The sequence below is a fragment of the Mobula hypostoma genome, chromosome 7 (genome assembly GCF_963921235.1).
Source record: "Mobula hypostoma chromosome 7, sMobHyp1.1, whole genome shotgun sequence".
NCBI lineage: Eukaryota > Metazoa > Chordata > Chondrichthyes > Myliobatiformes > Myliobatidae > Mobula > Mobula hypostoma.
This window is the reverse complement of record NC_086103.1, coordinates 179762182-179775522: the sequence shown is the minus strand read 5'-3', so window position 1 is coordinate 179775522 and position 13341 is coordinate 179762182. Positions and strand designations below refer to the sequence as shown.

Here is a 13341-nt window from a genome sequence, read left to right as displayed (position 1 = left end):
TGTCATGGCTAACTTATTATCCCTCTCTACCCCATTCTTCTGTCTTCTTCTTGTAACTTCTGAGACCCTGACTAATCAAAAACCTATCAATGTCTGCTTTAAACATACCCAATAATTTGGCCTCCATAGCCGCCTGGAATGAATTCCACAATTTCACCACCCTTGGCTGAAGAAATTCCTCCTCATCTCTGACCTTCTTTGTAATAATCAGGTAGTGGAATTGAAACATTTAAAGTGGATTAGCTTCTTAGAAGTGTACTGAATTATTTGAGTTATTGTCATCACATTGATTAAAAAGGTAGCTAATCTTTGGTAATATCCCATCACATCATTTTGTTCAGTGGCTGAGGAGAAACATTACCCAGGTCACTGATGAATTCATATCATTAAAATAGTGTTAATAAAGTTCATCTTTACCATTTTTATCTTCTGATATATTGTATGAGACCTTTTATAAGACAATAAAATATAGGATTAGAATTAGTCCACTCATACCATTGAATGCACCATTCAATGTTGGCTGCTTTATTTTCCCTCTCAACTCAAATTCTGCAGTATTTGTTAGTCATTTAGGTCTTTCAACTCATCCAGTCCATGTTGATCATCAAGCATTCACCAACATCAATCCCATTTTATTCTCCCCACGTTCCATAAGACCATATCTGTAGAAGCTGAATTATGCTACTCTACCTCATGATTCAATCGTGGCTAATTTTTTTTCAATGGCATTCCCTGCATTCTTTCTGCAACCATTAAACCCCGTACCAATCATCAAGAACCTATTAATGTGTTTGCCTTAAATATACCCAAAGACTTGGTCTCCATACCATCTGTGGCAATGAATTCCGTACGCTCACCATCCTCTGACTGGAAAATAAATCCTCTTCATCTCAATGTTAAAGGGGTGTCCCTTTATTCTGAAGCTGAGCCCTCGGATCTTAGCTCTTGCACTAATAGAAACAGATCTTTTATGGATCTTGTAATCTTCCACAGATGGAAACATCCGTCCTCAATTCTTAGGCTCTTCTACTGATGGCAGCATCCCTGCCACTCTATCCAGACCTTTCAGTATTCAGTCGGTTTCAACGAGATCCCTCGCCCCCATCCTCTGAACATGAAACTTGTGTTCAAGGGGGCAGAGCAACAGCAGTTTAATGTGTCATTTAAAATTGGCACCATGATAGTGTGGCATGCCTTCAGGGCATCACTTGGATATCCACTGAGATACTTGAATGTGGTTCAAAGCTCAAAGTAACTTTATTATCAAAGTATGAATATGTTACCATACACTACCTTGAGATTAATTTTCCTGCAGGCATTTACAAGAAACAAGAAATACAACAGAATTTGACAGAAAACTATACATAATTATGGGCCTCAGGCTTGAGGCATAAATCCACAGCCTTCCTTTTCAGGATTGAGGGTGTATCCCCGGCAGAAACAGCAGAATAGGGTTAAACGTAGAACAACACTGTACAAGCCCTTTCTTCCACGTAGCCCGCCACTTTTCTTTTATCCATGTGCCTACGTAAGATTCGTTTGCGTCCCTAATGTATCTGCCTCCAACACCACCCCTAGCAGTGTGTTCCATGCACCTGCTGCTCTCTGTGGACATCGCCCTCCAACCCCCCAATACATTCTTCCGAATACCTTGCAGAATTATGTCCCTCAATTTGGTCATTTCCACTCTGGGAAAAGGTCTCTGGCTGCCCACTCAATTTATGTCTTTTATTATCCTATACACCTCTATCCAGTCATCTCTCATCCTCTTTGCTCTAAAGAAGACTGCCCTATCCCACTCAACCCATCCTCGTAAAACATGCTGTTTTACATGGTAGGTTTCCTCTGCACTTTCTCTAAAGCTTTCACATCCACCCCCCACCCCCGTTCATTTATAATTAATTAGGGTTAAAACAAATACCTTTATTGTACAGCAGTTGATAACCAGCTTGAATAAAACTCTGCCTTAGCACATCAGTTCCCAGGAAAGAATTGAATTCGGGCAGTCAAACGTCACTGGGGCAGATCACTGACTAGAAATTAATGTAAATAGGTTCTTAGTGATGTTAATAGGGCAGAAAATACAAAATGTTCTGTTGTGAAGTTTTAACCTAATTACTTTCTGTTTGCCTAGAGCCCATTCTCTCTGCAAACACTTGGCCCTGAATTGGATTAATGACACAATATCAGCCCATGCTAAAGGCAGCCATACAATCCCTTGCACTAGTTATATCTATTGTGGTTTAATCTTAAAACATGCTTTCACACATGCATCTATGTACTATTATCTCTGATCCAAATTCCTTGTTTATATTTTTCAGTATGTACACAAGAACTTTATACTTGAAATACAGGCCTAAAGTGAAGGTAAGCCAAGCCCTCAGATCACGTTTGATTTTCTTTTCTAGGAAAAGGTCATGTTCACCACAAATTCTTTTAATTACAAATTAAAGGGTCTGTTTTCCCATCTGTTGTACATGCTAATTATCAACCCTTTTCATGGTAATTAAAACAGGACTTTAAACCGATTTTTGAATGTCATAACTCTCTCCACCCATTTGTTCTCTGTATGTCTTAATACCAACAGATTACTGTCATTCTAATTTAAGTGCCACCAAATTGCTGATGGCACAAAATTGGTGGTATAGTGTGCAGTGAAAAGAGTTATCTGAAAACTTATCTACACTCACTAGACGCTTTATTATGTATGTCTGTACATCTGCTCGTTAATTAATATATTTAATCAGCCAATCATTAGGTAGCAACTCAAAGCATAAAACTGTGCAGACGTGGTCAAGAGGTTCAGTTGTAGTTCAGATCAAACATCAGAATGTGAAAAAATGTGATCTAAGTGACATTGACCTTGGAATGATTGTTGGTGCCAGATGGAGTGGTTTGAGTATCAGAGACTGCTGATCTCCTGTGATTTTCACACACAACAGTCCCTGGAGTGTACAGAGAATGGTGTGGAAAAAACAGAACAAAAACATCCAGTGTGGGCAAAAATGCCTTGTTAATGAGAGAGGTCAGAGAATGGTTAGACTGGTTCAAGCTGATAAGGAAAGCGACAGTAATTCAGATAACCACATGTTATAACATTGGTGTGCAAAACAGCATCTCTGAACGCACAACACATCGAACCTTAAAGTGGACCGGCTATCGTAGCAAAAAGGCCACAGACATACACTCAGTGACCACTTTATTAAGTACAGGAGATAACTAATAAAGCGGCCACTGAGAGTAAGATTACGACAGGATCCCATTCAAGTGGGAGGATGGGCCAAAGAATGACATATAGAATTTAACTCATACAAGTGGAAAGTGTTGCTAAAATCTGGAGCTGGAGTCCCTCAGGCAGTCCTATGTTGAGTCCAAAGTTGACTGGGATCACCTGCAACACCACTGATGCCAAACTAGCGGTCTCTGCCATTCCTTTGGATTCATCAGCTGTATGGAGACAGGGAGTCTGCCCTCAATTTTGTACTGCCCTGGCTTCTGTATCACATAGATAGGTGGGATACAACATCCATCCATGGTCAACCCCAACCAGTGGAGTACCTCAAGAGGCTGAGGTGATTAGTTCTCTGAAAGTAGCAACTCGGGTAGATAGGGTGGTGAAGAAGGCATTTGGTATGCTTGCCCACGTTGGTCATTGAGTACAAGAGTTGGGAACTCATGTTATAACTGTACAAGTCATTGTGAGATCGCATTTGGAGCATTGTGTAAACACAAAATGTTCTGCAAATGCTGGAAATCCAGGGCAACACACACAAAAATGCTGGAGTAACTTGGCAGATCAAGCAGCATCAATGGAGAGGAATAAACAGTCGACGTTTAAGTGCCAAGACCCTTAATCGGGACTAGAAAGGAAGAGGGGAAGAAGCCAGAATAAAAAGATGGGAGGAAGAGGAATATAAGCGTGCAGGTAATAGGTGAATCAGGTGATAAGTAAGTGGGTGGTGGTGGTGGTGGGGGGGGCGCAGGTTAATGAATTGAGAAGCTCGAAAGTGATAGGTGGAAAAGGTAGAGGGGTGAATATGAATAAATCTGATAGGGCAAGGGAGTGGATCATTGGAGAAAGAGAAGGAAAAGGGACACTAGAGGGTGGTGATAAGCAGGTGAGGAGAAGGGAAGGTGTAAGAGGGGAGCCAGATTTGGGAGTGGAGAAAGGAGAAGAGTGGGAAGGAATTGATATTCATGCCATATATCAGATATATCAGATGGAATCTGATGTATTCTCTCTCTGATGTATTCTCTCCCTGATGGGAAGGAGTGAAAAGAGAGAATATCTGGGGTAAATGAGGTCTTCGAGTATGTTAACAACAGGAATTCTGCAGATGCTGGAAATTCAAGCAACACACATCAAAGTTGCTGGTGAACGCAGCAGGCCAGGCAGCATCTCTAGGAAGAGGTGCAGTCAACATTTCAGGCGAGACCCTTCGTCAGGACTAACTGAAGGAAGAGTGAGTAAGAGATTTGAAAGTTGGAGGGGGAGGGGGAGATCCAAAATGATAGGAGAAGACAGGAGGGGGAGGGATGGAGCCAAGAGCTGGACAGGTGATTGGCAAAAGGGATACGAGAGGATCATAGGACAGGAGGTCCGGGAAGAAAGACAAGGGTGGGGGGGGAACCCAGAGGATGGGCAAGGGGTATATTCAGAGGGACAGAGGGAGAAAAAGGAGAGTGAGAGAAAGAATGTGTGTATAAAAATAAGTAACAGATGAGGTGCGAGGGGGAGGTGGGGCATTAGTGGAAGTTAGAGAAGCTGATGTTCATGCCATCAGGTTGGAGGCTACCCAGACAGAATATAAGGTGTTGTTCCTCCAACCTGAGTGTGGCTTCATCTTTACAGTAGAGGAGGCCGTGGATAGACATGTCAGAATGGGAATGGGATGTGGAATGTAACTGCACCTCTTCCTACAGATGCTGCCTGGCCTGCTGCGTTCACCAGCAACTTTGATGTATGTTGCTTTGAGTATGTTGACTGTTTTACCAAGGCAGCGAGAAGTATAGACAAAGTCATCTTGAGTGATGAGTCAACTTGGGATGAAGCAACAGTCTACTAGAGGGTCTCAGCAGGTCAAACACCATTTGTGGGGAGAGAGGACTTATTGATGTTTTGGCTAATCAAACAGCTTTCAACCTAAAACACTGATATTTCCACTCCCACGGCAAATGGTGCCTGACTCGCTGACTTCCTCCATTAAAACACAAGATTCTGTAGATGCTGGAAATCTTGAGCAGCACACGCAAAATGCTGGAGGAACTTGGCAAGTCAGGCAGCATATATAGGAGGCAACAAACATTCAATGTTACAGTCCAAGACCCTTTATCAGGACTAGAAAGGAAGGGGTCAGAAGCCAGAATAAGAGAGTGGGGATCTTGCCTTTTCTGACTTATCACTTACCAATTGTTCCCTTCACCCACCCTCGTATTTGGGCTTCTGACCCCTCTCTTCCTGTCCAGATAGTGTCATAAAACACTGCAGCACTGAAACAGGCCCTTTGGACCATCTAGTCTATGCCAAACCAATAATCTGCCAAGTCCCACTGACCTGCTTCTGGACTATAGCGCTCCATATCCCTCCAATCCGTGTACCTATCCAAATTTCTCTTAAATGTTGAAGTTGACCTCCACATCTACCACTTGGGCTAGCAGCTCATTCCACAATCTCACCACTCTCTTGAGTGAAGAAATTTCCCCACATGTTCCTCTTAAACCTTTCACCCTTAACCCATGACTTCTAATTCTAGTCTCACCCAACCTTAGTGGGAAAAAGACGCTTGCATTTACCCTACCTATACCCCTGATAATTCTGTATCCCTCTGTCAAATCTACCCCCAATCTTCTCTAGGTTCTAGAGAATAAAGTCCTAACCTATTCAATCTTTCCTTATAACACAGGCCCTCCAGACCCAGCAACATCCTTATTAACATCCTGCATTCTTTCAATCTTATTTACATGTTTCCTGTAGGTAGGTGATCAAAACTGGACACAATACTCCAAACTAAGCCTCACCAACGTTTTATAAAATTTCAACATGGCATCCCATCTCCTGTGCTAAATAGATTGATTTATGAAGGCCGATGTGACAAAAGCTTTCTTTATGACCCTATCTACCTGTGACACCACTTTCAATGAATTATGGATCTGTGTTCCCAGATTCCTTTGTTCTACCACACTCCTCAGTGTCCTACCACTCACCATGTAAGACTGACCCTGGTTGGTCCTCCTAAAGTGCAACACCTCACAAATAACTGCATTAAATTTCATCTACCATTTTTCTGTTCATTTTTCTAGCTGGTCCAAATCCTGTTGCAAGCTTTAATAGTCTTCCTTGCTGTCGACTACACCCCCAATCTTGTTGTCATCTGCAAATTTGCTGATTCGTGTTAGCACATTATCATCCAGATCATTGATATAGGTGACAAACAACACCAGTCCCTGTGGCACACCACATCCAATGTACTACTTCATCTTGAATGCCAAGCAACTGAACCTTCTTGAACAATCTTACATGCAGGACCTTCTCAAAGGTCTTGCGAAAGTCTGTATAGATAATATCCACAGCCTTGCCTTCATCTCCTTGTCTTCATCAACTTACCAACTTTCCCTGGTATCTTCCTCAAAAAACTTTGTAAGATTGGCTAGACATGACTTACCACACACAAAACTATTGTATATTGACAACCCCGATCAGTCCTTGTCTATCGAAATAATTATTATCCGGTCCCTTGGAATACCTTCCTAAAACTTTTCCTACTACTGATGCCAGGCTCACTTACCTATAATTTCGGGGCTTACTCTAAGAGCATTTCTTAAACAATGAAACAATATCATCTATCCTCCAGTACCTCGTAGCTAAGGATGTTTTAAATATCTTTGTAGGGCTCCTGCAATTTCTGCAGTAGCCTTGGAATACATTGTCAGGTCCTGGGGATATATCCACCCTAATTTCCACAGAACAGCAAACATCACCTCCTGTGTAACAGAACAGCAAACATCACCTCTTGTGTAATCTGTATGGGGTCCATGACCTCGCTGCTGCATTGCCTCACACCTATAGACTCTGTGCCCATCTCTGAAGTAAATATAGATGCAAGAAATCCATTTAAGGTCTCCACCATCTCTTTCAGTTCCTCACAAAACTGCCACTCTGATCTTCCAGGGAACCAACTTTGTCCCTTGCTATCGTTTTGCTCTTAATATGTCTAGAGAAGCCCTTAGGATTCTCCTTCACCGTGTCTGCTAGAGCAGCCTTATATCTTCTTTTAGCCCTCCTGATTTCCTCCTTAAGTTTATGTTAGTCTTTTATTCCCCCAAGTAGCTCTTTTTTTCCTGTGATGTACCTCCTTTTTCTTAAACAGGGCCTCAGTATCTCTTGAAAATCAAAATTCCATAACCTGTTATCTTTGCCTTTTATCTTGACAGGAATATACAAATTTGGTATACTCAAAATTTCACTTTTGAAGGCCTTCCACTTACCAAGTACACCTTTGCCAGAAACTATGTCCCAACCCGTACTTGCCAGTCCCTGTCGGATAAATCAAAATTAGCCTTTCTCAAATTTAGAATCTCAACCCAAGACCAGACCTATCCTTTTCCATAATTACCTTGAAACTTATGGCGTTATGATCGCTAAATGCCAAATGTTCCTCTACACAAACTTCTACTGCCTACCCTGTCTCATTTCCTACCAGATACTTGTCTCACCAACAAAGCCTCTCCACTCTAACACTGGCCCACTCACACAATGACTACTCTCCTTGCACCTGCCTTATTTTTGTTTGCCCTTGCTAATGAACCCCGTTCACTGATTGTCACAGTTCAAGCTCCCAAACAGTCTGCGATCTCTCTACAAATTTGCTTCTCTAAATCCTGCAAACTGTTAATAGTCTATAATATGATTCCATTAACGTGGTCATACCTTTGTTATTCCTCAGTTCTACCTCTAAAATCTCATTAGACGAACTCTTCAGTCTGTCATGACTGAGCACTGCCATGACATTTTCCCTGACTAGTAACATCACCCCTCCTCTTTTAATCTCTCCCACTCTATAATATTTAAAACAACAGAACCCCAGAACATTGTGCTGCCAGTCCTGCCCCACCTGTAACCAAATCTCACCAATGGCTATAATGTCATAATTCCATGCTGTAAGCTGATCCACCTTTCCCACAATACTATTTGCATTGAAATATATACAGCTCAGAGCATTAGTCCCATCATGCTTGAACTTTTGATTCCTGACTTTGTATGTAGGCTTAACAGCACCTTTCTCCACCACCACTCCTTTATTTTTTCTGGTGTTTGGGTTCCCGTCCCCTTGCAACACTAGTTTTAACTGTGCCACCCCGTGCAGCGGTAGCAAGCCTTCCCACTAGGATATCAGTCCCTCAGTTCTGGTGCAAATTGTCCTTTCTGTACTGGTCTCACCTTTCCTGGAAGAAAGCCCAATGATCTGAAGCTGTTCCTCTTGCACCACCTCCTTAGTTGCATGTTAAACTATATGATCTTCCTATTCCTGGCATCGCCAGCATATGGCACGGATAGCATTCCTGAGATAATCTTGGAGGTCTCCCTGCCTTCCCATGGCCCTCTAGAGAAGCATTCCAGTATCCTGTCTGGTATCCCCACTGTTCTAAATGTGCAATAAGAAAGAAAGAATAAATAATGAAAAAAAATTCTGCCTATACTTCTCCTTTTCTAAGCCTCGTTGAGCCAAAGCCTCAACTCCCTACTTTAACAGTGGCCCACTCACACAACAGTAACACTGCATAAACCTAATTTCTTTTTATTGATCCTTGCCAAGTGCCTAATTATGCACAAAAATGTGTCCTCGGGATTTGTGGCACATTAAAAGTGCTGACTGCCTCCACTTGCTTCTGTTAAACTCTCTCTACCGTCATGCAATCAGGTGTGTCCTCGGTATTGTGGCACGTAGGAAGTGTCAACTGCCCCTACTTATTTCTTTTAACCTCTGTCTCACTCTACGCAATCTGGTGTCTTCTGGGAAAGTGATGTGCAAAGTGTGCCGACTGTCCACACTCACTTCTTTTCAACTGCCTCTACGCAATCCGCTGTCTCCTTGGAACTGCGGCGCATAAAATGAGTTGACTGTCCCCGTTCACTTCTTTCAAACTGTTTCTCTCCACGCAATCCAGTGTTTCCTCGGAACTGCGGTGCACAAAATGTGCTGACTGTCCCCACTCGATTCTTTTAAACTGTCTCTCTCTATGCAATCCGCTGTCTCCTCGGAACTGTGGTGCATAAAATGAGTTGACTGTCCCCGTTCACCTCTTTTAAACTGTTTTTCTCCACGCAATCCAGTGTTTCCTTGGAACTGTGGTGCACAAAATGTGCTGACTGTCCCCGCTCGATTCTTTTAAACTGTCTGTCTTTACACAATACGCTGTCTCCTCGGAATTGTGGTGCACAAAATGTGCTGGCTGTCCCCACTGGATTCTTTTAAACTGTCTGTCTTTACACAATACACTGTGTCCTCAGAACTGTGGTGCACAAAAAATGCTGACGGTCCCCGCTCGATTCTTTTCAACTGTCTCTCTCTATGCAACCCGCTGTGTCCTCAGAATTGTGACGTGTAAAATGTGCTGACTGTCCCCGCTCACTTTTAAACTGTCTCGCCCTCTACGCAATCCGGTGTCTTCTCAGGATTGTGGTGCGCAAAGTGATGAAGGGTCTCAGCCCGAAATGTCGACTGTTTATTCCCCTCCATAGATGCTGCCTGACTTGCTGACTTCCTCCAGCATGTTGTGTGTGTTGCTCAAGAGTTACTCCAGTAGATGGTTTCTTTGCTCCTGATTCCAGGCATCTGCAGTCTCTTGTATCTCCAACTTGGAACTTGGTAAGGCTCAGGATTTGGGTGGCAGAGTTTTGGAAGTGTGCCTTGATAAACCTTGTAGTTTAGGCTTGTGCACAGCTTCAGGGCCAGTCCTGCCTCTCAGTGGTTGTTATTGGTGACTCTCTGACTTTCTCAGGAGTGGTAGAGAATCTCTTCGGGTAACACCCTCAACCACAGGCTCTCATAAAGCAACATCATTCTAGCTGTGGTCACAGCAGAATTGGAATCAGAAATCAGGTTGATTTAATTCTTTGCTGTGCAGATACTCCCACAGTGAAGAGAGTGTATGTGCAGTTAAAATCATATCGTTCTTTTCTCATATGTGGGTTGTGTGTCAAGGTCCAACACAAGAGATCTGAGCCAATTAAGGATCCACATCATCTAGCACATGCCTTCTTCTCATTACTACTGTCAGGGAGCACGTACAGGAGCCTGAAGGCACACACTCAATGTTTCAAGAACAGCTTCTTCCCTTCCACCATCAGATATTTGAGTGGACAATAAATTCATGAACACCAGCTCACTATTTTTGCTCTTTTTGTACTTTGTGCCATTTCATAACATGTGGGCGATTATGGTCTTTCCATGACCGTGATTGTTCTTGGCAAGTTTTCTACAGAAGTGGTTTGCCATTGCCTTCATCATTCTAGACTGTGTCTTTAAAAAGACGGGTGACCCCAGCCATTATCAATACTCTTCAGAGATTGACTGCCTGGTGTCGGTGGTCGTATAACCAGCACTTGTGATATGCAGTTGCTCATTTGACCATCCACCACCTGCTCTCATGGCTTCACGTGACCCTGATCAGAATTGATGCTACACATTGCCCAAGGGTGACATGCAGGCTAGCAGAGGGAAGAGACGTATCTCCTCCCCGCCACCCAATTTTTGTGCTACTTGTTTAATTTTTCTAATATGTATGTATTTCATATTGTAATTTATAGTATTTTTATGTGTTGCACTGTACTGCTGCCACAAAACAGCAAATTTCACAACATAGTCAGTGATAGTACTCCTGATTCTGATTCTGATGCCTGGTGTGTCAATGTAGTAATGAGACAGTGACACCTTCTGGTGAAATGGGATCTAATCCTTGTCATCATCCAATCAGGTGACCAGTGAATATCACCAAAATGGCCTGATCCAATATATATGTCCCTTAACTAGCTTTGACATAGTGTTGTAGAGAGAAGCAGCCAAGCAGGCCAACACACACACACTAAATACTGGAGGAAATCAGCAGGACAGGCAGCAGGACATCTATGGAGGGGAGTAAACTGTCGACATTTTAGGCTGAAACCCTTCAGCAGGTCTCAATTAGTCTACTGTTTCTTCCCCTCGAGTCTGCTCTGACATTTCATCATGGCTGATCCAATTTTCCTCTCAGCCCCAATCTCCTGCCTTCTCTCCGTATGCCTTCATACCCTGACCAATCAAGAATCTATCAACCTTTGCCTTAAATATACATACAGACTTGGCTTCTACAGCTGCTTTTGGTAACGAATTTCATAGATTCACTACTCTCTGGCTAAAGATATTACTCCTCAACTCCATTCGAATAGGACGCCCCTCTATTCTGAGGCAGTGTCCTCTGGTCTTAGGTTCTCTTGCCATAGGAAGCATCCTCTCGACATCCACTCTATCAAGGCCTTTCACCACTCAATAGGTTTAAAAGAAGTCACCCCTCATTCTTCTGAATTCTCGTGAATAGCCCAGAGCCATCAAATGCTCCTCATATGACAAGCTTTTCAAACCTGGAATCATTTTCATATTCATTGCTTTATCCTTTTCCTACCCAAGTTTAGTTTATTGTCCCCTCCTCCGTATTCTCATCAACACCTGATCTCCTTGAACTCTCCCATACACACTCATTCTGCCACTCAATTACACACTTGGGGTAATTTACAGCGTCAAGAAACCTAACAACCCTGTGGCACAGTAGCAAAGCAGTTAGCATAACGCTTTACAGCACCAGCAAAAGGGTTCAGTTCTCCCCTCCCTCCTCCCCCCACTTGTCAGGAGTTTGTACGTTCTCCCTGAGACCACATTCCAAAAGATTAGGGTGAATAGGTTGTGTACGTACTGTCGTGGTCCCGGAAGCGTGGTGACACTTGTCCCTCCTGTACATCCTTGGACTGTATTGGTCATTGACACAAATGGCACATTTCCCCATATGTTTCAATGTACACGTGACAAATAAAGCTTATCTTTTAACTTACGTGTCTTTTGGGTGTGAGAGGAAACTGGAACACCCAGGGGAAACCCAGAAGGACTAAGAGAGAACCTGCAAACTTCACAAAGGCATCACAGCATAACAGGACTGAACCTGTTAAAGCCCTCACTTTACTTCAACAAATGACTGGGTCAACATCACTGCTTTCTGTGGGATCTTGCTGATCGTGAATTGGTTGCCAGATAATTGTAACTGCTTTTCAAACACACTTCATTGTCTGGGATGAGCTAACACTCTAAGTAAGGTACCAAAAGTTCTATCTGTAAACACCAGTTATAAAAGTTCAAGTTTATTGTCATTCGACTGTACATATATATAACTAAATGAAACAACCATAAAACATACTTTACACATAGCACATAAAGCAAAATCACAAATAAGTTAATAAAATATAATTCAGAATGTATGTACTGTGCAACACAGGTAAATAGTAAACAATAAACAGCTCGCTGTCCTCGTGACAAGACCTTGGTGGTGGCAGGGTATTCATTAGTCTCACAGCCTGAGGGAAGAAGCTATTACACAATCTGGCAGTCCTAGTCTAATGCTCCTGTACCTCCTTCCTGACGGTAGAGGGTCAAAGAGGTTGTGGGATGGGTGGTAGGGGATCCTCAACAATGCTTTGGACCCTTCATTTGCAATGCTCCCAGTAAATGTCACAAATAAGGGGGAGGGTGACCCAGTTTTTACCGTCCTCTGTAGGATCTTGCAGTCTGATGCCTGATGCCAAAATTTCATTAACTCGTTTACTTAAGGATTTCTATTTAATTTACAGTTTTTGCTTGGCGTTTGGCCTGTTATCTGGGTGGAGACACCTCCTAAGAAGCACTAAAAGACATCGGAATTCAAAATCTCTGAAGGACAGCAAGCTGCACCTCAGCCCCTGGGAATCAATGTGCCAGATTCTGCAGAGTTGGTGTCTTGTGAGTGAAAGGTTTCAACGGAATCATGACAAGAAGAAACAGAGAGATATTTCCGATCATGCCAAGTTTTTTTTGTATTTATTTTTGTAAAGCACTGCCAGGTGTGGTGGAATTAAAAGGGTTGTTTTTAATTTAAAGTAGGTAGGCAGGGGGGCACTGCAGCTTGTATAATGATTGCTAGGTTTTTGTTAACACCTCAAATAACCAACTAAACCCGAGAGCAGCTAAAGTTCTTTTGGCCAAAGTATTGAACAAATATGGGAAACTAATTGCTCTTTACAGCATTTTTTTTTTATTTTTAATTTGGCTCTTGTTCACAGTT

The 13341-nt window shown here is 42.7% G+C and overlaps 1 protein-coding gene across 1 annotated transcript in view; it reads left to right on the top strand.

The window, feature by feature from the left end:
* The window catches only part of acer3 (alkaline ceramidase 3), a 306286-nt gene extending 293281 nt beyond the window's left edge, over positions 1–13005 (top strand). Inside the window, exons 10-11 of the mRNA XM_063054646.1 lie at positions 2322–2367; positions 12872–13005. Coding sequence (XP_062910716.1) covers positions 2322–2367; positions 12872–12928 — 103 coding nt within the window. The 3' untranslated portion in view covers positions 12929–13005. The remainder of the gene's footprint in view (positions 1–2321; positions 2368–12871) is intronic.
* The last annotated feature ends 336 nt before the right edge of the window (positions 13006–13341 follow it).